The sequence below is a fragment of the Chionomys nivalis genome, chromosome 11 (assembly GCF_950005125.1).
Source record: "Chionomys nivalis chromosome 11, mChiNiv1.1, whole genome shotgun sequence".
In the NCBI taxonomy this organism is placed as follows: Eukaryota; Metazoa; Chordata; class Mammalia; order Rodentia; family Cricetidae; genus Chionomys; species Chionomys nivalis.
Genome location: NC_080096.1, coordinates 19556683 through 19583185, shown reverse-complemented (window position 1 = coordinate 19583185; position 26503 = coordinate 19556683). Strand labels below are relative to the sequence as shown.

At 50.4% G+C, this 26503-nt stretch overlaps 1 protein-coding gene across 3 annotated transcripts; it reads left to right on the top strand.

Annotated features, from left to right (window-relative positions):
* The first annotated feature begins 530 nt into the window (after positions 1-530).
* Fgr (FGR proto-oncogene, Src family tyrosine kinase) lies at positions 531-26109 on the top strand. Of its 3 annotated transcripts, none has more exons than XM_057783900.1 (13): positions 531-651; positions 10032-10094; positions 11271-11467; positions 12240-12342; positions 13932-14030; positions 19762-19865; positions 20026-20175; positions 21995-22150; positions 22239-22418; positions 22893-22969; positions 23268-23421; positions 24275-24406; positions 24493-26109. In XM_057783900.1, exons 3-13 carry the CDS (start codon positions 11284-11286, stop codon positions 24699-24701), a joined length of 1548 nt encoding a protein of 515 aa, XP_057639883.1. In that variant the 5' UTR covers positions 531-651; positions 10032-10094; positions 11271-11283; the 3' UTR covers positions 24702-26109. The 3 variants fall into 3 exon arrangements, with proteins under 3 accessions (XP_057639883.1, XP_057639884.1, XP_057639885.1); XM_057783901.1 differs by lacking the exon at positions 531-651 and adding an exon at positions 960-1016; XM_057783902.1 differs by lacking the exon at positions 531-651 and adding an exon at positions 9365-9413.
* The last annotated feature ends 394 nt before the right edge of the window (positions 26110-26503 follow it).

Genomic DNA, 26503 nt, shown 5'->3' with positions numbered 1-26503 from the left:
TGGCCTGATGTGAGCTGATTCTCCAACTCTATTGCCATCCGCCTGTACCTAATCCCTAAAGATAGGGTAGCAGAATATAGTGACAGGTGACAAGATGCACAGTAGATCTGGTGACAGCAGTGTAAGGGTAACAGACTCTGTGAAGTTGGGCCAGACTGGCTTGGCCTAGCTCTGGGCTTTCCCACCTGGAAGATGAGTGGGTAGCAGGGACCTCAGCAATGGCCAAAATCTGTTTCTCACTCTAGTGACTCCGAAGGGGCAGGTGCCTCCAGATGAGGAGCCTGTCCCTTCGGAGGGAACCTTTGGGAAGGAGTTGGGGTGCAGGGACAGGACCGTGAGAGCCCAACCACAGCAACCTTGAAAGGGGGAAAATGGGAGCCAGCGAACCTGGGATCTGGGGGGCCCCTCCTGACTTTGGGCAGCTGGCTTGGGGCTGAGGCGTGACTGTGAATTCTCCTGCCGACGCCTCCTCCGCAGTCACCAAAATAAGAGAAGTCCGAAGCGGCTTCCTCCTCCCTGCCCAGAGTAGGTGGTAGGGACAGAAGCGGGCAGCACCCCAACTTCTCCCCTACGTCGACCCTCCTGGCTGCTGTGGGCTAGGGTTGGCTTGCCCCAGATCGGGTCATCGGCAGCTGGCTCCCCTGGGACCAGGTAGGCGGTCAAACCAGGTGGGGGCAGGCAGGGCAGGTGTTTCCCCGCCCCCTCCCACCCGCCCTCACCCGGGAGGGAAGATTTGGAGGTTAACCTGAACTTTGAGAGCAGAGCAAGTTGAGAGAGGGGACCCCATCCAGAAAAAGAATTGAGGAAAACTAAGGAAGAAACTTGGGCAAGACTGATAAAACTTGGGGAGAAGGCTGAGGGAGTATGGGGAAGTCAGGTCAAAACTTCCTCCCAAAAGCCTAAAGCGGGAAGTGGAGGGAACTTAAGGGGTGAAATTGATAGAATTTGAGAAGCGGGCTGAAGGAGTCGCGGGAAGGCACTGTGGGCTTCTCCAAAGAAGTCTGGAGGCTTTGAGGGTGAGAAAATGAGAAGTTGAGGGGTTTGGGAGGGGGTAGTTGTAGGTGGGAATACTAAGAGGATGGTGACACTGAAGGGACCTGGTCTTTCAGTTCCGAGAAGGAGGTCAAAGAGAGTGGTTTCTGCAGAACGCAGAGTCCAGAGTACAGTTCTGGGGTCTTGGGGTGGCGGGGAGAGTGGCCGCTATGTGAATTCCGCAGAGGTCAGGGGAAGGGGAGCATCTGCAGCCCCAGACCCTCTTGCTGCATCACTGGGGGGCGGGTTCCGGACGCCCTGGGGATTCCTTCTAGACGCTGGAGGCTTGGGTCCGGGTTTCCTGGGGAAGTCCTCACCCTGGGCGCCGACAGACCTCCCTGGGTGCCTCTCCGGCCTATCCGCGGTAGCGGTGTGGGTCTGTGTCGATGTGGGGATCCGGGAATTGCTGGCAGCCCCGACGGAAATCCTGCTTTTGACCGCGAATGCCCGCAGGGGCTGTTTCCATGGCAACACGGGGCAGTGAAGCCAGTTGGCCCTGGGCCTCTGGAGGCTCATGGCTGGCAGCCACCTTTGGTCCTTGCCTTCGTCCCATTTTTAGTCCTTGGTCACGGTGTGTTGCACAACGGAGTGAGAGGATGCCGCCTGGTGTTGAGGGATTTGCTGTCTCAGAGGCCTGAGACAGGAATGGCAAGAATGGTCCCTTAATGACTATGTAGACCACAGGAGAGTTAGGCGGCTTCTCTGGATTCTTGTTTTCCTCATTGGAACTTTGGGGAGAAACTAGCCCTCCCCCAGGCCAAAGCAATGTGCAGTGGCACGTGTCTGCAATAATCCCAGCACTCAGAAAACCAAGATAGGAAGGTTGTCACGGGTTTGAGTCTAACTTGAGCTACATAAGCAGAAGAAAGACAGAGGTGGAGGGGACAGACTGAAGGGGAGGGGTGGGGAAGGGGGGAAAGAAAAGGAGAGGGAAGGGGAGTGGAGGAGAGAAGAGGAGGGAAGGGGAGGGGAGGGAACAGAAAGGGAGGGAAGGAAGGAGAGGAGACATTGGAAGTGGAGGCAGGTGAATCTCTATGAGATCCAGGCCAGCTCGCTCTACATAGTAAGTTCTTTGCCTTCTCAAAACATGGAGGACCCCTGGGCGGTGGTGGCACTGACTTAATGTCAGCATTCGGGAGGCTGAGGCAGGAGGGTCTCTGTGAATTCAGCCTGATCTACAGAGTGAGTTCCAGGACAGCCAAGGCTGTTTACACAGAAAAACCCTGTCTTGGGGTGGGGTTGGGGGGGATGGAGGACCAGAAAGCTTCACTGATAGGGCTTTTGGGGACCAGCACACAATTGGCATCTACTAAATGTCTCTGAATCTGTGGAGGGCTCATTCTGAGGTGGTCAGTATGGCTCAGATTTGTACCCCACACTCCTCACCAGCATGTCGTAGTCTAGAACTTGATGCTGTGTGGTCTTTCCATCTGTGGATGGATGGATTAGGTTAGGGGTCAGAAGTCCAGAGCATCTAGAAATGGCAAAGGAGGTAGCCAAGTTGAGAGCCTGAGTCTACCATCTTTATTAGTTAAGCTTATGTGGACTAGAGAGAGAGAGAGAGAGAAAGAGAGAGAGAGAGAGGAGAGAGAGAGAGAGAGAATGGAGTAGAGCTCATGGCTGCATGAGCAGCTCCTGCTCCCTAGTGTGAACGAGGCTGTGAGAGTGCTCCCCAGTGCTCTCCAGTGCTCCCCCAGTGTCCTGTGGGCTTGAAGTGAATGTGTTCAAGCTTGGGTGCTTATTTGTGGGTGTTCTGGACCTTTCCTGCAGCCCCCCGAGGCTGAAGTAACTAGGAAGGGACCAACCCTGGCAGGGTGGGTCAGGCACTCCAGAGCTGAGGAAGGAAGGAGGAGCCAAAATCCCTTCCACACAGCACATTAGGCTGGTCCATGGCAGAAGAGGGCAGGCTGTCCCCACTCTACTCTCATAGGACTAAGGGGGGCTTCCCATCTGATCACACTGGAATTTATACTCAGTCTCTAGTTCTCACTCGTGGCTGGGAACCCCAAGTTCCAGGCTAGGTAATCCAAAAATTCTTGTTTTAGAAACTGATGGTAATTTCCTGCGATATACGGAACTATTTTTTCTTTTCTTTTTTGAAACAGAATCTCACTATATGACCTTGAGCTCGTAGAGGCCCACCTGTCTCTGCCTCCTGAGTGCTGAGATTAAATGCTTGAATCACTGTATCAGGCTTCTCTCTCTCTCTCTCTCTCTCTCTCTCTCTCTCTCTCTCTCTCTCTCTCTCTCTCTCTCTCTCAGACAGGGTCTCACTGTGTAACACCAACTGGCCTATAACTCATCATGTACACCAGGATGGTCCTGAATTCACAAAGATCCACCTGCCCCAGCCTCCTGAGTGCTGGGATTAAAGGTTCATGCTGCTATGCCCAGCCAGATAGAACCAATCACAAGGGAGGAAAACTCAGATGATGCTCTCAGAACCAGGTGAAGGGAAGAGCTAGGATCATCAGTGATGTACATGTCTAGAATCTGACATGTCAGGACCAGACATGAGTCTCAGGAAAGGATGGTGTAAAATGACAGAAAGTTAATGAGAAGCTGAAGTCCTAGTAAAGTATCAGGGTGTAGTAGGAGGACTGTCGAGGACCATGGAAGCCTCCAGTCAGAGCTCCAAGGCGGTGAGGGATGGCAGTGCCTGCACACCATAGACTTGTATTTGCCCCCCCTCAGCCCAGGTCTGTCCCTACCCCAAGCTCTGAGATGAAACCGGAACTCTTGCAGGATGGTGGTTTCCTGCCACTGCCCAAAGTCTTAGTTCCTTTTTGGTGAAGTCCTCAGGGTTTACTGCGCTTGCTCATCTGGTCCCCCCCGCCCCCCCACCTTCTCTGGGAACTTCTCTTTCTCAGCCCAGGCCAGTCCTACATCTCTGTCCACCTCCCCCAGCCTCAGAGAGACCTTGGCAAAGAGAGCGTGTGTGTGTGTGTGTGTGTGTGTGTGTGTGTGTGAGAGAGAGAGAGAGAGAGAGAGAGAGAGAGAGAGAGAGAGAGAGAGTTCACTGGGTATCTACCCACTATGTGACTGGTGCCTGGGGACCTGGCAGCATCTGATGAGCAGGGACGGCAGCGAGAGACCTGTCTCCCTAAGTCTCAGAGAGATGAACTGACTTCCCAGTCCAGTTGTCACACAGGGACAGAATCTGAACCTCAGCCTGTCTCTGGTTCTCATTCATACCTGGAGGAGGTTGTAGATTCCCCAGTCTACATCATCACCTTGACATGGTTTTGGGAACTATGACCCTTGGGAAAAGATGAGAAACTTGGGGTTGTGTGTCCAGGAACATGGGCGTGTGGGAGACGGGCTTCCTGTAGGGGATTCAGCTGTCAGAAGACAGATTTAGTTGGCCATTGGCCATGTGGGAAGAGTGACATTTACCAGCAAGGGACAGCATGATCCCACCCGTGCTTTGGAGAACCCAGCTGCAATGCCAGGAACAGAACTATGGACTGACTTTCACAGTCGTTTGAATCTCCTGTTGGCCTGTGTGACCTCAGGGATGTGGCTTTTCTGGTATATGCAAGAGGCAGGTGGACCAAGTGCCCCTGGGGCCTCTCTGCTGCTGCGGTTCTCAGCCTGGCTTGGCCACTGCACACTGAGCTAGAGGCTCTTCTCACGGAACCCTCCCAGCTGCTCCGCACAGAGGGCACAGGTGAGAAACGGACGGACGCTCAGACGGACGGACGCTCAGACGTGTTGTTCATTCATCCAAGGCTACAGCCTGCGGAAGAACAGAGCTGGAAGCTGAGCTCAGTCCTAGCCCTGTGGCAGAAAGATCACAGGTTCAAGGGGAGGGTTACTCAGAGAGATCCTGTATGCCTTGGAGGGAGGGAGGCAAGCAGGGAGGGAGGGAGGGAGGGAGGGAGACAGGGAGAGAGGGAAGAAAGAGGGAAAAGACAAGAGAGGGAGAGAGAAAGAAGGGCCTTAGTACACAGGAACAGATACTGAAGTGGGCAGCATTGTGGTTCAGGGTTAGACCTTAGTTGTGATACCCGTAACCTGATTCCACCCTTGATAGGGCTTTTGAACTGATTCCTTTCAACCAGATTGACTTGGAGTGGAGTTCAGCTTAGCGGTAGAGCATGCGACTGACTTGTACAAAGTCCTGGGTTCAAACCCTAGCGCCAGAACATAGCTAGCACCCTTATTCATAAACAAACCAAAGCCCCTGACTTGTCCAGATTGCAGGCAGCCACTTCTCACTCTGCTCTGTTTCTGGTGTTAACAGGCAGTCAAAGTTCACTGTCGACTAGGAAAGACAGTCAGGAAGGATAGGAGATATATTGTCTGTCATCCAACATGGCTCAGAAGTTAATGCAGACAAGTCTGACAAATCTGAGCTTGAAAAAAATCTGAGCTTGATCCATGGAATACATATGTGGAAGAACAGACTCCCACAAGTTGTTCTCTGACCTACACACATGCACACATGTGCACGTGCGGGCACACACATACACATGCATGCGCGCACATGCGTGTGCGCACAGGCACACACCCCAATAAATAATTATAAAAACAAGAAGAAAAGGGAGAGAGAACAGATCACTTTTGCTCCGTACCATAAGTAGGATTTAGACACGCCTGATAAGGGCTGGCCCACAGTGGGCCTTCAGAGAGGTAAGTGTCCTTGCTCCTTCAGAGATTACAGCATAGAACAGCACATAGGGTGGCCAAACTGGTTGATACTGTTCCATTTCCCAAGTACTTAACACTGCTGCACCTCAGTATCCCAATCCAGTAAGGGTTAAAAAATAAAACCTGCCTAGGAGGTCATTAAAGAGATCACATGTAGAGATGTCTTGGCAAGATGCCAGTCACTGTGTAAACATTTAATAAATTAGCACATTTTCACTAATACTTTCTGCCACCCACACTTCTGGAGAGTCCAGGGACTCCCTGAAGAGTTAGTGTTTGGTATGAAAGCACTGAGAAGGAGGGAGCCACCTCTGGTTGTTCTCAGGCCAATGCCTGGGTGGACAGAGCCATCCCTCTTCCTGTCTGTTCTCTTCCCCTCTGTGTGTATGTGTATGTCATGTGTGTGTATGAGTGTACATGTCATGTGTGTATGTGTATACACGTCATGTGTGGGTATGAGTGTACATGTCATGTGGTTATGTGTGTACATGTCATGTGGGTATGTGTGTACATGTCATGTGGGTATGTGTGTACATGTCATGTGTGGGTATGTGTGTACATGTGTCATGTGTGAGTATGGGTGTGTTTGTACATGCACGCAAAGGCCAGTGAGCAATGCTGATGTCTTCTTAAATTGCTCCCTACTTTAATTTAAATGTCTTTGCTTGGTTTTTCAAGACAGGGTTTCTCTGTGTAGCCATGACTGTCCTCAAACTCCCTCTGTAGACCAGACTGGATTTGAACTCACGGAGATCCTCTTGCCTCCTCACAATCCAAGTGTTGGGATTAAGGGTGCGTGCCACCATTGCCTGGCTTAAAATTTTTTAATTTAGCCAGGCGGTGGTGGCGCATGCTTTTAATCCCAGCACTTGGGAGGCAGAGGCAGACGGATCTCTGTGAGTTCAAGGCCAGCCTGGTCTACAAGAGCTAGTTCCAGGACAGGTTTCAAAGCTATAGAGAAACACTGTCTCAAAAAAAAATTAATTTCGAAATATTTTATTTATTTGTTTGTTTGTTTAGATTTTTTTGAGACAGGGTTTCTCTGTGTAACTTGCTTTGTAGACCAAGCTGGCCTTGAACTCAGAGATCCACCTGCCTCACCCTCCCAAGTGCTGGGATTAAAGGTCACCACCACCACCTAGTGCAGGGAAAATTTATAGTATAAGGGGCTGGAGAGATGGCTCATCAGTTAAGAGTACTATCTGTTTCTCTAGAGGACCTGGGTTCAATTTCCACCATCCATATGGCAGCTGACAACTGTCAGTAACTCCAGTTCTAGGAGGTCTGACACCCTCACATACACATACGTGCAGGCAAAACACCAATGCACATTTTAAAATAAATAAATTGTTTTTAAAAGTGACAAAAAAAATATCCGGGCAGTTATAGCACACACCTTTTATCTCAGCATTCAGGAGGCAGAGAGGCAGATCTCTGTAAGTTCAAGGCCAGCCTGGTCTACAAAGCAAGTTTCAGGATAGGCTCCAAAGCTACAGAGAAACTATGCCTCGAAAAAACAAAACATAAAAGTGCTAAACATAATTATAATATGTGTATGGGTGCTTTGTCTTGCAGGGCTGTTTGTGTAACCTGTGCCAGGAACTAGAGTTACAGACTGTTGAGTCACCACGTGGTGCTGAAACTCAGGTCCTCTGGAGGAGCAGCCAATGCCTTTAACCATCTCTCCAATCCCTTTAGACAGGATCTCCCAGTGAACCTAGCAATAGACTAACCATCAAGTCCCAGGGATCATCTCAATTGCCCATGCTGAGATTTCAGCTATATACCACCAGCTTTTACATGGTTGCTAAGGATCGAACTCAAACCCTCAACACTTGTGTGGCAAGCAGTTTATGAACTGAATCATCTCCCTTATCTCCCCCAATCCCTCTATCCCAGATCCCTTCCCCCTAGCTCCCCCCTCCACTCCTCCACCCCCCCCCCGCAGTGATTTGGGGCCTCAAGGTCCTAATTACCCTACCCCAGCCTCGATCTTGCTATCTTCCTGCCTCATCCTCCTGGACGCTAGGATTATGGGAGATACGTTGCTACGCAGGTCTCCTGGTACTCTTTACCTGGAATTTCTGTCTAACGTGTCTCCTCTTGGGTTCTCTCTGGCAGCGATGTGTTGGCTCACTGATGCCGACTCAAGGGAGCTCATTCTCCGCATCCCTTCTTGGGCCCAGCCATCGGGAAGTTGCGCCAGTAGCTTTAAATCAGCCACAGTGGGAATATTTACACCATGGAAATTAGCAAATGCTACAAATCAGGGCTTGGGGCTTTTTGTTGCTGTTGTTTTCCGCCTCTGCTCCCCCCCCCCCCCCCGAAAATCAGTTTGTGAGCGCACTACACTGTCTTTTCATCTTCACGCCTCTGTCTTTCTATTCCTCTCAGTCTCTGCCTCTCCCTGAGAGGCATCTTTCTGCCCATCTTTCCACTGGTGTACACCATCACATTCAGTGTGCCCTACGCTGGGCATTGAACACTCCCTGTCACCATGCCTGAGCCCTTCAGTGGATTCACACCAGAAAGCTAGGTCCACATAGGACCACAGTCCCCTCAAAACCTGGGGTGACAGAGCCCTGCGGGTTGTCCAGTTCTGCCGGCTGGTTACACTGTCAGCCCTGCCAGGACTCAAGCTCAGCCGGATAGAGATTCTACTTGAACCTTCCTCCCAGGCAGGCAGATTATAGGCGTTCCCTTGTTGGGCGGGGGAGGGGGTATATGCCCTAGCAATAGACACTTGGGTGTATTGTAAGTGGTAACATTGTTCCAACTGAGGGCCCCTGGGCTGTGTAAGTTTGTATCCCACAGAGGAGCGCTCTGGGTAGGGCCAAGTCTCCTGGGGAGTGCTGTATACATCCCAGCCAGTCCTACCCAGAACTCCATTGGCGCCCCTAGGATGGATGCCAGGGACTGTAGTGATGCTTCCAATCACTCACCTCTCCTCTTCTTGAAACACCATCAGCTAGACTCGGGGGTGGGGGTGGGGGGGGCTAGGGGGGGCTCTCTCCCCTTCACATCTATCCCCTCACCTCCCTCCCCTACCTGAACCAGCCTGGAATGCTGGGCCCTTTCAGACATACTGGTCCCTCACTCCCTGGGGTTGGGGTATCCTGAGGTGAAGATCTCAAAGCTAAGTGACTAGACGCTGTGTGTGAACAGGTCTCCTGCCATAGCTTGCCTCACAGCTCACGACAAACGCATTACCCCTTCAGCTCAACACATACAGGAGAATGGTTTTGGTGAAGGGTGAGAGGAGCCAGGATGTAGTTTAGGACTCTCAGGTGACTGAAACAACCACCTGAACTATTAGATCCAAGAAGGAAGGCTTCCTGGAAGACATGAGTGTTCTGTGAAGAACAGGGCCTAACTAGAAGAGAAGGAGACACCACGGGAGAACTGGATGGGAGCTGTGACCTTTTGGCTCTCAGTGGAGGACCTGGCTGTCCCTAGGCTGGCCCCACCTTACAAGCCCTGACACTTCTTAGGAAACCAGCTTTCTCCCCAGGCAGTTCCTCTCTGAGTGTTGCAATAGTGGAGTTTTCTGGCAGGGGGTGGGATGGGGGATGGGGTGGGGTGAGGACCCCTTGCTCAATGCCCTTCCTGTGGAGTTGCTCAGAGGACATAGCCACTGGGGACAGTTTGGCTTGTTCCAGGAGCTCTTTAAGAGACCATGGCGGTCCCAGCTTCTCTGACTGGGACCTCTCCCTGATCCTGGGCTGCAGGTAACTGTCACTTTGGTTCTGACACCAGTGGAGAACATAGGCCTGCTCAGTCTTGCCCAATGAGGGCTGGGGCAGGGTTCTAGGGAAAGGCTCCTTTTAGGAGGCCGTGACTGAGGTCCTGCGAGCCCAGTGCGGTTTGACAGTGCTGCCATTTGAAAGATGAGCCTGGGCAGCTACGACTGTGGCACACGCTCACTGGAGAAGCATCCAGGTGTACATGTGCATATATGTGTGTGCACATAGACACACATGTATAGGTACAGATGTGCATGTGTGTTATTGTTCAGAGCTCATTTGAGACTGTGATGGTGTGCAGGGACGCTGGCAAGGACACTCACTCAAGCATACGCGGTGAGCCTGTGTGACCTTGCCTGTGTGTGTCTTTTTGCCACATCTCAGGCGGGACTGAGTGTGCAAGAGTGGGCACAGGCAGTGTGCCCTGTGTGAGGATGGATATGCAAGTGTTCCAGGAGCAGAGGGAGAGAAAACGAAGGTAGAAGTCATGATGGGACAGAGCTCAGGTCTCCCTGCCTTCTGTAGAGGGTAGGATCTGGGTAGCTGGCTGGTAGAAATACTGGCAATACCTTCATCATCTCTCGTTTCCTGTCTCGCCCTCAGGTTTCCAGCACCTTCCAGGGACCATGCATTGGTCCTACTGACCCAGGAGTAGGGACCTGTGGGGTGAGTAGGGTGCAAAGTGTCCTGAGGCTCTCAGGGTCAGGGAACAGGGTGGGGTCGCTTTCCTGGGCCCCACAATGCCTGCCTCACAGCCCCCTCCTCCTACAAGGGCCCTGTTGCTAGGAAACGGATAGAGGAGCCAGAATGAAGCAGCTTGAGAGGCTGGAGGCTGGACTCATGACAGGAAATGGCCTTGATCCTCCTCTGCAGGGAATCTCCAGGTGCAGGCACGCTGCCCTCACACGTTCACGAACATGTGCGGCTTTGCAGATGTGTTATTACAAAACGCACACATACACAGAGGCACATCCATTTCCACAGAGCTGTGGACAGTCACAAGCACACAGACCTGCATACACCCACACACACATACAGATGCACACATAATCACTTGCCTACTAAACTCATATAGACATGCACACATGTGGCCAAATACATGTACAGACATGAACATATTGTGCTTTTTGAGACAAGGTTCATGTATCTCAGGCTCACCTGACACTTAATATGTAACTAAAAATGGCCTTGAATTTCTGATTCTTCTGCTTCCATATCCTAAGTGCTGGAATTATAGGACCACACCACCAGACTAAGTCTATGTAGCACTGGGGATTGGACCCAAGGCTTCATGCATGCTAGGCAAGCACTCTACCAACTGAGCTATGTCCCAAGACCAGCACATTCTTCTACACATATAGACATTCCCCAAGAACTGCATATACACACAACAAACATGTTTAAAGACACGCAAAGACACATAGGGAAAAAGAAACACCATCAAGTAACCACAGAAACATAATGCATCAAAGCAATGGGAGTCAAAAGGGCATAAACCTGAGCCCTGGCAGAGACCGGCGAGATGGCTCAGGAGTTAAGAGCACTGGCTGCTTTTCCACAGGACCCCACTTCAATTCCCAGCAACCACATGGCAGCTCACAACTGTCTGTAACTCCAAGATCTGATACCCTCGCACAGACATACAGGCAAAACACCAATGCGCATAAAATAAAAATAAATAAATTTAAGAAAGAAGAAAAACAACTAGGAGGCAGACCAAAGGTGGCCCTTCCTTAGGAAGACCTCAATTTGTGAGAATGGGCGTGCATCCACACACCGATGCATGCTTAGGGTGGTACACCAGCCAGTCCACCCTCAATTAGGCCTGTCTTCATTCTGCAGCAGGGCACCTGGAATGGGCTGTGTGTTCTGCAAGAAATTGGAACCTGCATCCAAAGAGGATGCGGAAGAGGATGACAGGAACCGTGGGGCTGAAGAACGCTATTACCCTGACCCCACTCAAGGCCTTGGCAGGCCACAGGTCTTCTCTCCTCAGCCCACCAGCCCGGGTTTTCTTGTTAACACGAGGAACATACCAGGTGGGTCTCTAGGACGGCAGACATTTGCGGCCTGGGTTCTGGGAAAAACTAAGGGAAGAGGGGACTCTAGAATTCATTGGAGATGCAGCCCTGTTTTCTAGCCCATGTCAGATAAGTCAGTATGTGTAAATCTACAAATCTACCCCTAGCAGCCCAGTTTGGGTTTTTTCTTTTCTCATCACAGAGGGGCCCCAGTGTGAATTGCAAGTAGAGATTAATTATTTTATTCATGAGTTTCTGGGGTTCGTTCTGTCTTTTTTTTTTTTTTTTTTTGCTTGTTGGCTTTTGGTTTTTGGACAGGGTTTTCTAGTAGCTGTGAAGCCAGTTCTGAAACTCACTCTGTAGACCAGGAGGCTGGCCTCGAACTCACAGAAATCAGTCTGCCTCTGCCTCCTGGGTGCTGGGATTAAAGGTGTGCCCCACTATCATCCGGCCAGAGGCTCTGTCTTAGACACGTAGACACACACACACACACACACACACACTTCTGTCTTCGTAAGTATCACTGTAGAAAGTGAGATGTCTTCTTGGGGAAGAGGAAGAAGGAGCAATTTATGAACATTCAGGGTGAGAAGGGCATGAGATTATTTGTTCTGAACCTAGGGGGCAAGCTGTGAAACCCAAATCAGAAATTGCAGTGTTCCTGAACTCATTTGGGAACCTAGACATTGTATTGGTGGGAGTGCAGGGTCTGGCTGGGGAACTAGATGCCACAGGCGAAACTTCCTTCGTTCCCTATTCTACTCTCTTCTGAGCGCCTCTGATCCTGCAGGGACGGGAGTGACCATGTTCGTTGCCCTGTATGACTATGAGTCCAGGACAGGGGATGACCTTACCTTCACCAAAGGCGAGAAGTTCCACATCCTGAACAACACGTAAGTGACTGGGCTCCCAGAGGGAGGGCGTGGCCTGGGCTGTAAGTGACTGGGCTGCCTAGATGAGGGCGTGGCCTGGGCTGGGAGCAAGTCCCTGGAGAGGAGTAAACTCTGATCCTTGTCTAGAAAGTTCCAGCTTGCAGGGCGTTGGGGGGGGGGCACACAAATAAAAGTCCTGGACGAGGACTGGGATTCTAGCTCACGCTAGAGGACTTGCCTAGCACGTGGGTCTTGGGTTCCAGCTAAAGCACCGCAAACAAAGGACAATAACAAGAAAACACCAAGTGATTGCTCCCTACCGCGCAGGTGAAGGGCTTGTAATACAAGCAGAATACTAAACTTGGTCCCCAGGGTAGTGGTGATTGAGGCAGGCTTCCTATAGATTTTTTTTTTAAACGGAGACTAGAAAAATTAGTAGACAAGGAAGGAAGAGGTGAGAAAAGAGGGAATAAGATTAAACAATTATTTCTAGAAAGCACCAAGTGGTTGCACGTGGGTAAATCCTGATGAATGAGGTGCTGGGCTGGGAGGACGACTCAGCTGGTAGGGGGTGCCTGCCACCGAACCTGACCACATGAGTTTTGACCCCTAAACCCCCACATGGTAGAAGGAGAAGATTGGGCCTACACACACACTAAATACAGATAAAATCTAAAAACTTTTTTAAAAAAAGATGCTGGACAGTGGTGACATATGCCTTTAATCTCATCACTAGGGAGGCAGAAGCAGATGAATCTCTGAGTTAGAGGCCAGGCTGGGCTACAGAAAAAGTTCCAGAATAGTTAAAAAAAAAAAAGAAAGAAAGGAAGAAAGAAAGAAAGAAAGAGAGAGAGAGAGAAAGAGAGAAAGAGAGGAAGGAAGGAAGGAAGGAAGGAAGGAAGGAAGGAAGGAAGGAAGGAAGAAACAAAGAAAGGAAAAAGGGAGGAAAGGAGGGAGGGAGGGAGGGAAGGAGGGCGAGCAGCAGGACAGGGGCTCGGGCTCAGTGATAGAGTGTCGGAACAAGTAAATGTTTGTCAAAGGAGGCATGAAATTGTGTTCAAGAACTATCCAGAGAACAAAAGGCACTTGAGGCAAAAGGCCCTCTGCCTTCCTTCCTGGAGCCTGTCTCACAGTTCCCCAAGGCACTGATCAGCGTGTCCATCCGTTTGACCCTGTTCCCGGCTATAGAGCAAGACTTTGGGTTTGATTCCCAGTGAAGGAGAGGAGGGGAGGAGGAAGAATAAACTTTAGACTAGAAAGCAGAAGTTGAAGAGTAGGCGGTCAGAATCCTTAGGCCATCAAAGCTCTGCGCTAAAACCTGAATTTTATTGGGAAGGAGATCTGTAGCCATGGGGTGTTCCCAGTGGGGAGGGAACCCTGTCAGCATCCGCTCGGTGGAAGGACTAGAGGAAGAAGCCTAGGACCTCTCAAAAAGCCCTTTTCCAGGTGAAAGCAGCCAGGGCCGCTGCAGTGGGTGGAAGAGAGGCAGACTAAAGCTCTCTGAGTGGGGAGGGGGTCAAAGGTGAGGATCGGCAGGGCCACTCTGCAGCTAAGGTGGCCCTGATTGGACCCCCAAGTGCTGCTAACTACCCCGCCTTCTGTGCCGACAGTGAAAGTGACTGGTGGGAGGCTCGGTCCCTGAGTTCCGGACGCACTGGCTACATCCCCAGCAACTACGTGGCTCCTGTGGATTCCATCCAGGCTGAAGAGTGAGTGGAACTGGGGCCAGGCCTTTGGAGAAAACCCTAGTGTCTAACTTCCAAGGCCCTCTCTCTCTTGGTTTTTTGAGATGGGGCTTCTCTGTGTATCAGTCCTGGCTGTCCTGGAAGTCACTAACATCTACCTGCCAAGGCTATCCCTTAGGAGATGACCGCCTCACTCTGATCCTGCCTCCTCCTCTGCAATGTTACTGTAGAGCTGAAAGATGACAGCTGTCTGTGGTAGCATATGCCTTTAATCCCAGCGCTTGGGAGACAGAAGCAGGAGAATCTCTGAGTCTGAAGCCAATCTGGTCTACTGAGTGAGTTTCAGGACCAGGGCAGCCAGGGCTGCATAGAGAAACCCTGTCTTGAAAAAAAAAAAAAAAGAAAAAAAAAAGATGTCAATGATGAGGGGAATCATAGATAATGCCGTATGGTTACTGAGGAGTTTCTGGGTGGTCAAGTTAGAAACTCTATTCTACAAATGAGGAAGCTGGCCAGGTGTGGAGACCCACATCTTTAATCCTAGCATGTGGGAGGGAAAAGCAGGTGGATCTCCCTGAGTTTGAGGTTAGCCTAGTCTACACAGTGAGTTCCATGCCAGTTACATAGTGAGACTTTGTTTCAATTTTTAAAAAAATGAGGAAGCAGAGGTACAGAGAAAATGAATATCCTGCCCAAGTTTTACACAATGTGCCAGCCGGTATTCACCTTGCCTATCTGTAACAATAACATTATGTCAAAATCTATCATCTACCTACCTACCTATCTATCTGCCTATCTATCTATCTATCTATCTATCTATCTATCTATCTATCTATCTATCTATCATCTATCTATCTATCATCTATCTATCTATTATCTATCTATCTATATTAGCATCAAGAATGTAGATGCAAGCCGGGCGGTGGTGGTGCACGCCTTTAATCCCAGCACTGGGAGGCAGAGGCAGGCGGATCTCTGTGAGTTCGAGGCCAGCCTGGTCTACAAGAGCTAGTGCCAGGACAGGCTCCAAAGCTACAGAGAAACCCTGTCTCGAAAAACTAAAAAAAAAAAAAAAAAAAAAAAAAAAAAAAAAAAAAAAAAAAAAAAAAAAAAGAATGTAGATGCAAAGGAAAAGTGTAAAAGAACTTCTAAGAGTAGGGATGCCCAGGGATGCCTGTGTGTGTGAGTTTTCAAACCTATAAGCAATGGGAACTAGAGAGATGGACCAGTGGTCAACAGTGCTTGCCATCTTCCCAGGGTCTGGAGTTTGGTTCCCAGCACCCAAGACAAGCGACTTACAACCCCCCAGCTCTAGGGGATCTGATGCCCTCTTCTGGCGCATGCGCACGCGCGCGCACACACACAGACACACACACACACACACATGCATGCACAGTAAACTCTCACACAGACACATAAATAATAATAATGATAATAAATCTTTTAAAACCTAAAAAGTGGACCTGGGGCACTGGAGATGTACCTCACTTGGTAGAGTGTTTGTCTAGTAGGCATGAGACCTCGAACCTGATTTCCCAGCACCATACAAAAACAACCACAATGGTACTTGTTATAATCCCAAGCTTTGAGAAGTAAAGGCAGGAAAACCAGAAATTCAAGATCATTCTTGATGTAATGAGTTTGAGGCCAGCCTGTAAGAAATGAGATCCTGTCTCAAGCAAAACAAATAGCCCACAAAAACAAAACAGGATCGGGAAAGGTGGTGGCTCAGCAGTTAAGAGCACTGGACCCAGATTCAATTCTAGCATCCGATTGGTGTTTTACAACTACAGCTCCAGTCCCAGGGGATTAGACACCCTCTTCTGGCCTCTGCAGGCACCAGGCAAGTGTGTGGTGCATGGATGGACATACATTCAGGCAAAACACTCACACACATAAAATTAAATTAAGTCTTAAAGAAACTGGCTGGTAGAACTGGGGGACTCTGTTCTGTGGCAGATGTATATTAAGTATGAGAAAGGCTTGCAAGGGACCAATATTTAAAGTTAATTTTATTTTTTATTTTTTTTATTTTTTTTTAAATATTTATTTATTATGTATACAATATTCTGTCTGTATGCTTGACGGCCAGAAGAGGGCGCCAGACCTCTTTACAGATGGTTGTGAGCCACCATGTGGTTGCTGGGAATTGAACTCAGGACCTTTGGAAGAGCAGGCAATGCTCTTAACCACTGAGCCATCTCTCCAGCCCCTAAAGTTAATTTTATTAAGTAGACAGAGAGGGGCTGAAGTGTAGCTTAACACGTGCCAGGCCCTAGATTCCTTCTGTCTTCAGTACTCCCCCACCCACCCAACAAAAAGAGAAAGCTATCCTCATGATGTTAAACAAACAAACAAACAAAAATGACAGAAGAGACTTTGAAGAACTGGGCTGGGCATGATGGCACATGCCTGTAACCCTAGTGTTTGTAGAGAATTAGACAATAGCCTAGGCTACTTGAAACTCTATCTCCAAAAAAACCCAACCCAAAACCAGGATGGGAGTCCTCAGGACTTGGCGACTGGTTTTTGGTTGAACTGTGGGGAGTGAGAGGAATTGGGGATGATCCAGTAGCTTCTGAAGATGCAAGTTAAGTGTGGTGCCAGTTGCTAAAAGGGAGGACAGGGGAGCAGGTGGAGGTACAGGTGGCTTCCACAGGGGAGTGTTGCTTTGAGGTTTGTAGAGAGAAACACCCAGGCGAAGGAAGCTGCCAGAAGCGAGACTGGGCTGTGCTGTGCATGAGATGCACGGGCCTGGCCATGCACAGGGAGTTGGGGGTCTTCATCCCCGAGGGAGGGGCACCTGTTCCTCGTTGTCATCGAGACTCTCATTTGTTCTCTGTAACGCTGGCAGACGGCACACCTGTGCTGGTGGGAACTGGGGCTCACCTGAATAGAGATGACGGTTAAGGCTGCTCAGTAGGATGAAGAGGGAAGGAGAGACAGACAGACAGACAGACAGAGGTCCTAGGACCTGAGGACCCAGCTCTGGGGGTGACACCTTGGACAAGAAAGAGCCCCTGGAGAAGTGAGGAAAGCAGGCCAGGCCAGGCCTGGAGGAAAAATTCTTGAAAACAGCAAAGGGTCTGAGGCTGCCCTCTTCCTTGACAATGGGGTGACCTTCACAAGGAATCACGGGAAGTAAAAACGGAGCCTGACTGCCGAGTCCAGGAAGGAGGGAGGGGCAGAAAGGGGAGGAAATGTGAATCTCAGGGAAGGCAAGGTGAGAAGCCAGGACCAAACGTGCAGAGATGGCTTAGCAGCTAAAGGCCCTTGCTGTCAAGCCTGACGATCTGAGTTTGATCTCCAGAACTCACATGGAGAAAGGAGAAAGCTAACATGCACAGATTTTTCTCTGACCTTCACTCCTCTGTTATGGCATGCATGCATGCATACATGTGCACATGTATGTGCACACACAAAATAAATACACAAAATGCAATACATTCATTGTTAAGAAGAGTAGCGGGTGTGGGGGGGTGGCGCACTCCTTTAATCCCAGCACTCGGGAGGCAGAGACAGGCATATCTCTGTGCATTCGAAGTCAGCCTGGACTACGGAGCGAGTTCCAGTACAGCCAGAGCAGTTACACAGAAAAGCCCTGTCCCAAAAAAACAAAGAAGCAAACAAAAGTATAGGGCTGTAGAGATGGCTCACCTGTTAAGAGCACCAGCTACTCTTCCAGAGGACCAAGGTTCCATTTCTAGCACACGCGTGGTGACTCACAACCCTCATTAATTCCAGTTTAGGGATTCTGATGCCCCCTTCTGGCCTCCGTCTACACTGGCACTCACATGCAGGTTCACATGAAGTAATTAAAAATAAATACATCTTTAAAACACAGCAACAATGTAGGGTCAGAACTTTCCTCTAGGAAGGAGGAAGGTATGTGTGTTTAGAAGTTGATGGGTAGACAGTTTTGGGGGGGTTGTTCATGGGGTAGGTGTGGTTTCTTGAGCAAGGGGGTCATGGACAAGTCCAGAGCATAAGTGGGATGAGGCCGTATTGTGGAGGGAGTGTCAGGAAGCATGAAGAAAGGAGAGGTAACGATGCCAAGGACCAGGGGGTTGGAGTGTATGCTGTGCCCATAGGTTGGGCAGCATGCTGGTGTCTAAAGTGCCCTGTCTTGATTGAGAACACAGGCGTGAGAGTAGGCCACTTAGGTTCCTGTTTTGGAGTCACAGCATGGCCTCAGGCAAGTTGCTCAACCACTAAGTAGTCAGTTCAATTTCCTTGTCTATCTTATGAGTTTAAACATGGTGCCTCCCGCCGACATTATTAGCGGTACATTTATGGGCAAGATCTGTGTCTATCAAGAAAAGAATGCCCAGCCTATTAAGGTTTGGTTTTTACTTTGAAGGTCTTGCTTTGAAGCTTAGGATGCCTCACACTCAGCATGTCATCCTCCTCCGAGCTGACTTTGTTGACCCTTAAGGAAGTTACCAACTTCATAACTGTGGGTGGAAGGAGCTTTGGAAAACCCCAGCAATGAGACTGCTACAGGGTCCTTCAGTCGTTTCTTCTTCTTCTTGTCTGCCCTCCTAGGCACACCATTTGCCAAGGGCTCTTCCTGTCTCCCAGATTTGCCTAGTACCCAGGTACAGGTTGACCACGCCGGAGTTCCTACATGTTCCCATCTCCCTTGATTTGAAAACTCTGTTCCTTTCTATCGAGCCTACGTGGTACAGTTGCTTTAGCAATCAGATGAGATCTTCTAGATAGAGTCCTTTAGAGCATGTGTGTGGTCTCCTCAGTTCCCACCCGCCCCACCCCTATGGTTGGTTCGGGGCTACAGTTCAGTCACCGAAAGCATCAATGGGGAGAAGCATTTGGGGCTAGGGTGGAGGAGGGGTCTGAATGGTCCCCTGGGGTGGTGGGAAAGAACTAGTGTGCATGAGGACTTTAGGCAAAACCACACCAGCTAGCCTGGTGAGCAAGTCAGTTCTCTTCTGAGCCTTGCGTTCCTCCTTTGTTTTGTTTTGTTTTGTTTTTTTTAACAATTTGGTCTTTTCTTTATTTTTTATGTATACAGTGTTCTGCCTGTGTGCATACCTGCACCCCAGAAGAGGGCACCAGATCTCATTACAGATGGTTGTGAGCCACCATGTGGTTGCTGGGAATTGAACTCAGGACCTCCGGAAGAACAGTCAATGTTCTTAACCGCTGAGCCATCTCTCCAGCCCCCGTTCCTCCTTTGTAAAATGGGTTGGGGAGCGTTCTAGCGAGACGAGTTAAGGGCCCCTGTGACAATGGCCATAGGTCATTGATGACCAGCTTCTACCAATTTGGTTGTTTGTTTAAGACAGGGTCTCACTCTGTAGCCTTGGCTGGTTTAGAACATCTGTCTGCCTGTGCCTCCCAAGTCCTGGGATTATACACCTTTTTTAAAGATAAGGTCTCACTGTGGAGGCCCTGGTTGGCCTAGAACTTGCTGTGTAGACCAGGGTGATCTCAAACCAAGAGAGGTGCCTGCCTCTATGTCTTGGTTGCCAGGATTATACCACCACATCAGACATATTCTAATGATTTTAACTAGAGACACCCGTGGGTAGAAAGAATAATTCTGGTCATTTTAGGCATCTGCTACGTGTGCCAAGCACTTTTATGTTTCCCTTTTCTGTGATTCTTATACCACAATGCAGATTCAAACAGCCCATTTCTCAGGTGAGGAAACTGAGGCTTGCAAGGTGACATCCCACGAAGATGAACTGGGGTTCGGAGAGACTGCGCCTGATTTGTCTGCCTCTCCTCACAGGTGGTACTTTGGAAAGATCAGTAGAAAGGATGCAGAGAGGCAGCTTCTCTCACCTGGCAACCCCCAGGGGGCCTTTCTCATCCGGGAAAGTGAAACCACCAAAGGTGCGTTGGGACTCTGTGCCCTCAGCCATTAAGGTCAGCGGGGCAGCGCTTGGGGCAGGGCTAGGGGGCAGAGGTAAAGGGGGCTCTGGGCATTGCCTTTAGGGCCTCTTCCTGCTCTTAGTCTGAGGGACAGAAGGACTAAGTGACCCTTCCCACACAGGTGCCTTCTCCCTGTCCATCCGTGATTGGGACCAGAAGAGAGAGGATCACGTAAAGCATTATAAGATCCGGAAGCTGGACATGGGTGGCTACTACATCACCACGCGGGCCCAGTTCGAAACCGTGCAGGACCTGGTGCGGCACTATATGGGTAAGCTGGTCACCGCGGCCCTGGGTTGCCACAGTGATGGAGAAACAGATGCCTAGAGAAGGAGATGCTCTCCCAGAGCACTGGTTGGGCCAAGTGCGCATGTCTCCAGACCAGCATCCTGCTCTGTGTGGATTCCAAGAAAACTAAGACCCCAGGAGGCGGAGACAAAGTGGTGCCTCCCAATGCCTAAGTAGTTAATTGGCCTAAGCCAGTGGGAACCTTTTTATTTTTTATTTTTTTATTTTTATTTATTTGTTTTTGGTTTTTTGAGACAGGGTTTCTCCGTGAACTAGTCCTGGCTGTCCTGGAACTCACTCTGTAGACCAGGCTAGCCTTGAACTCACAGAGATCCACCTGCCTCTGCCTCCCGAGTGCTGGAATTAAAGGTGTGTGCCACCATCACCTGGCACCAGGGGGAACTTTTAAAAAACTTATATTTTATTTATTTGGGGGGAAGGCTCATGACTGGATGCGTGCCAGAGCATGGGTGTGAAGGTTGGAGGACAACTTGTGGAACGTGGTTCTCTCCTTCAACCAAGCGGGCCCTGGGGATGGAACTCAGGTCGTCAAGTTTGAAGGCAGGCACTGGGCTGCTGAGCCATCTTGCTGGCTCCAGTCTATGGGAACTTTGTGGGGCCTTTGTTGTTCTGTGTGTGTGTGTGTGTGTGTGTGTACACCCTTTGTGGAAGGCAGAGGACAACTTGCAGAAGTCAGCCCTTTCCTTCCACCATATGGGTCTCAGAGATCAAACATGGACAGGTGGTTTGCTAGCAGACATCTCTACCTGCTCACTTACCTTGCTGGCCTTGTTGTATTTCCTAGGCAGAGTCACCATCATAGGCTCTAAACCAATGGTTCTCAACCCTCCTAAGGCTGAGACCCTATAAACAGTTCCTCGTGTATGGTGACCCCAACCATAAAATTATTCCCGTTGCTACTTCATAACTGTAAGCTTGCTATTGTTATGAATCATTATGTAGATATCTGATATGCAAGATGTCTGACATGCGACCCCTGTGAAAGGGTCATTTGCTCCGCCGTGCCCCCCCCCCCCCACTGAAGGGGTTGTGACCCACAGGTTGAGAATTGCCGCTTTTAGCACTGGGTTGCAGAAGCTGGTCTGGTTGTTGTATGCTATTTGGATGCCAGGGACAAGGCAGAAGGAAAGGTCCTCTGGACAGCTGTCATTGCCCAATGATTCTGAACAGGAGACAGGCACCATGGACCTGACCGGATGGAGGATGGGCTGTGGGATTAAGCGATGGTGCTCCACTCAGGACTAAAACCCAAGTATAGAGCCCAGGCAACATCGCGACCCGTGTTTCTGTCTCAACTGGTTAGTCCCAGCATGAGCGCCAGGCAGGAACATTTGCCTCAGAACCTACCTTACTCCATTTCCACCTGTTGGAACTAGGCCTTGTCCTTAAAGACCTTGCTGGAGGCCAACTACTTTTGTTTCTTTGGGGTTTTTTGTTTTTAAATACTGTAGCTAGGCTGACACCAAACCAATTACAATCCTCCTTGCTCCAGCTACTGAGTTCTAGAACTACAGGCATGACCCACCATGTTTTGTTACTTTTTGAGACAGAGTTTATCTGTGGCTTTGGAGTCTGTCCTGGAATGTGCTCTGTATCCCAGGCTGGTCAAGCTCCCAGAGATCCGCCTGTCTCTGCCTCCCGAATGCTGGGACTAAAGGCGTGGGTCACCACCGCGGGCCTGGTTATTTATATGTTTGAGGTTAGATACTGGATTGTGTTAGGATTTCAGGGAGAGTATCATAGCCTCCATCTGTGACCCCTCCCCTCTGCCCTTCCTCCAGAATTCAATGATGGTCTGTGCTACTTGCTCACGGCGCCCTGTACCACCATGAAGCCGCAGACGCTGGGCCTGGCCAAGGATGCCTGGGAGATCAACCGTAGCTCCATAACGCTGGAGCGCAGACTGGGCACCGGCTGCTTTGGAGATGTGTGGCTGGGTAGGAAAGTCTCATCAGGGTCTGGGGGCTGGGACAAGGGGTAGGGCTGCCAGAGAGCCAATCTTGACGAAATGCCGCCGCCGAGCAGGCACGTGGAACTGCAGCACAAAGGTGGCAGTGAAGACCCTGAAGCCCGGCACCATGTCCCCGAAGGCCTTTCTGGAGGAGGCGCAGATCATGAAGTTGCTGAGGCATGACAAGCTGGTGCAGCTGTACGCGGTGGTGTCGGAGGAACCCATTTATATTGTGACAGAGTATATGTGCCACGGTGAGTGGCAGAGTAGGAGGCGGGGCGTGGCGGGGCGTTGGTGGGCGTGGGTGGGGGTGGGTGGGGCCCGGCCACCACCTGTGAAGAAAGTACTGGAAACAGTAGATATACTTCCAGCTAGAGACTGGGGTGCACAAATCCTCCAGAGTGCAAGCATGGGGGCGGGGCCATGTCAGGAGGCGGAGCCTGTGGCAGGGGACCGAGTCTTCGCTTGCCAGAAGGTGATTAGCCAACCAGTGGAATCATATAGCAAAGCAGAACAGGACCTGGGATGAGGGAGGACCTGGGGAGGAGTCTAAGTGGGGTGTGGCCGGTGGGTTCGGGGGTGGAGACAGAACCGGAGGGTCGATCTAGGTGAGAAAACAGGAATGGGAGGCAGGTGAGGCCAGATTGTCAGGATGGGGGCAGGACCATTGTAGAGAAGGCATGTTGGGAGCAGGGGCCTGCTGCTGATTTCTGGCTGCTTCTCCCTAGGTAGCTTGCTGGATTTCCTAAAGGATCGAGGAGGCCAGAACTTGAGGCTGCCCCATCTAGTGGACATGGCCGCCCAGGTAAACTGGGCCAGCAGGCTTCCTCTCCCCGACCTCTATCCTATTACCCTCCGTAAACCCCATGAGTCTTCATACGCGAAAAGCTGCTGCCTAGCCCACCTTGTGAGTTCTGAGACCTGAGGCGGGAAGACGCGATTGAGTCTCCTCAAGTGTGGTGGACTGTGTGGGATGGGGGAAGGGTCCCATCAGGAGAGTGCCTTTTTCAGGCCACTCCCTCACACCCCTCAGGTCCAGTTATGGTGTTGTGAGTCTGTGTTAGCGCCTGCCTCTCACCCACTTCTTTCCTCCTTCCTCGTAGGTAGCCGGTGGCATGGCCTACATGGAGCGGATGAACTACCTCCACAGAGACCTGAGAGCAGCCAACATCCTGGTGGGAGAGCAGCTGGTGTGCAAGATAGCTGACTTCGGGCTGGCGCGCCTCATAGAGGATAATGAATACAACCCCCGCCAAGGTGACCAGCCTCCCCCCATCTCCCTAGAGATCAAAAGTTCTAAGAGGTTGCCACGTACCCCGCATAGTCAGAAACCCTCCCCCTTCCCTGACAATCGGGGACACCCCCATCCTGGTGTAAAGCAAATGTCATCTGAGTTCAAGTCCCGGTTCAAGCATTTGCTACCAGGCGTCTTGAATTACCTAACTTCTGTGGTTTGCCATTTCTGATAAAATGAAAATACTTAGGCAACAATAAGTCAGTAAGTGTGTACCAGTTACTGACTAGGTACCAGGCACTGCTGGAAATCTTCAACAGAAGACAATAGAGTATAATAGTGTCGGGTCTATAGCCACAGCGCCTGTGTGACTCCCAGCCACTTGTTGGTTGTGTGAGCTGGGCATCTTCTTTTCCTCGCTGGTGAGACAAGGTCAATGATAGTGAGGGCTCAATGTGTTAACTATGCAGGTATATTGCCTAAAACAGTACCTGTGCCTGGGGCAGGAGGGGACAGGGGTCTGGAGGTGGGGTGTAACTCAGTAGGAGAATGCTTGCTTAGCGGAAGTGAGGCTGGATTTACTCCCAGCCCCATAAAACCCAAAGTTCTGAACTGTGTTCAGAACTCAGGAAAGGTTAGAGACATTCTAACGTCTTGTTGTGAGAAGTAGAACTGTGTGTGGCAATGCCCAGCACCGTACTAGACACACAGTAGGTGCTGACTACATAGATAGCAGGTCTTTTCTGCTGTACACAGACTTCTATGCCCGGGTCCCCAAAATGCCTAATCCTAAAGTCCTCATTCTCTTTAATCTAGCGGTTTCCATGCCCCCTCCCCCTGCCCCGCTAACCTTGCCTCCTTCCCCAATCTCTCCAGGGACCAAGTTCCCCATCAAGTGGACCGCGCCAGAGGCTGCCCTCTATGGCAGATTCTCTGTCAAGTCAGATGTGTGGTCCTTCGGGATCTTGCTCACTGAACTGATCACCAAGGGCCGAGTTCCTTACCCAGGTGAGCAGGGGCTGGGGGTACTGTCCTGGGGAAGAGCCTCCTCTACCCCTGTTCCTTGCCCTGGCTAACAGAGCTCCACCCCGCAGGCATGAACAACCGGGAAGTGTTGGAACAGGTAGAGCATGGCTACCACATGCCATGCCCTCCAGGCTGCCCAGCATCCCTGTATGACATCATGGAGCAGACCTGGCGCCTGGATCCGGAGGAAAGACCCACCTTTGAGTACCTGCAGTCCTTCCTGGAAGACTATTTTACCTCCACAGAACCACAGTACCAGCCTGGAGACCAGACATAGCCTGGCTGGGTGTCAGTGACCCTCTGGGAATGGCTACTTACCCTTGCCAATCCCCAGGGCTCTCTGACCCCAGGGCCCCCAGTCTTGAACCCTGTAGAGTCTAAGAAGGTCAGAAGCTGTGAAGCCATTTTATAGATGGGGCAAATGGAGGCTGGGAGCTCATCTCTTACCTTCTCTGACCCCAAGCACTCTCTCTTCCCTTCCTACCTATGCCCCACGCAAAAATCTAGGGCGCCCCACTCATTCTGCGCACGAAGCAAATGGATGCTCTTACCTACTCTGACCCCAGGCACCATTTTTCCTGCCCCACTAGGCTCCTACATGCTGTTAGCCTCTTTCTTCCATCTCCTAAAAATACTCACTTTGTCTAGTTATTTATAAAATTGTGTTTCCCTTCCTTCACTTATCTCTTATTCCTGCTTTCTACCTCCTGTCAGCCTGCTCCACTCCAGGCCCGAAGAATTTAATTACTGCTCTTGGTTCTCTTGGATTTCTCCAAGTTACAAGGGCAGGGAACATCTTTGTTTGATTCGCTTCCTGCAGACCGGATGCTCTGGTCCAGGCCCGGGTCTGAGGGAGAGAGCTGGGGAAGGCTCCTGCCTCTCTGCATAATGTGCATGTGTTTATTCTCTGTGTAAACAATAATGATGCGAACATTGAGTCGTGAAACTTCCCTGAGCCATCTTTGGGGAGGGGTGGTAGTCCACAGAAGATGAACTGGCTATTGGGGAGCAGGTGGCGAGGAGTTCCCTTTTGTCTACTAAGTTCAAGGTACCCAGTGCATGAAGCTTCAGAACACCCACAGCCCCACTGCTCATCCACACGTCGGTTTACCATGGGTTGAGAAACAGAGAAATCAGGCAGTTCCTTACCTGATGTCAGTCAGTTCCTCACCCATTGGGATAGTGTCTGACTCAGGTTTTTATTGTTGTGAAGAGACACCATGACTACAGCAATTTTTATAGATGAAAACGTTTGATTGGAGTGGTTCGCTTACACCTCCAGAGGTTCAGTCCATTATCGTCATGGCAGGGAGCATGGCGGCAGGCAGGCAGTTGTGCTGGAGTAGTTTAGCTGAGAGTCCTATATCTTGCAGGCAACAGGAAGTGGACTGAGACACTGGGCTATAGACACTGAGCATGGGAAACCTCAAAGCCCGCCCCCACAGTGACACACTTCCTCCAGCAAGGCCACATCCACTCCAACAAAGCCACACCTCCTTATCGTGCCATTCCCATACAATTATGGGGGCCAATTACATTCAAACCACCACTGACAGCCTCAGGCTTCCCACAGCAGAGGCATGGAGAAGAATAAACAGACCTTCTGTAGCTATCAGGTTGTCCAAATCAGGGCATAGGAGGACCTCATGGAGGTGTTCTTCCCCACCCCAGGGAACTTTTGGAAACCGTTGGAAGTCTCTTTATTTATTATAGTGACTAGGAGGACCTTTTAGCTGGATCAGGAGTTGTGGACTTTTTTTTTTTTTTTTTTTTTGGTTTTTGGAGACATTGTTTCAGATGGATAAATGGCTTCACATGGAATTAAAAACAGGCTTCACTGTGTAACCCTGGCTGTTCTGGAGCTCTGTAGACCAGGCTGGCCTCAAACTCAGAGATCTGCCTGCCTCTGCCTCCCAAGTGCTGGGATTAAAGGCGTGCCACCATGGTCCGGCTCCAGCTACAATCTTTAATACACTTATTCAATAGCAAAGAATGGTCCCACCTCTTAAGTCCTCCTTGGAGAACCTGGCAGCTGACATGTCTCTATTGGGAAACCAGGAGAGCAGGAAGTATGGATTC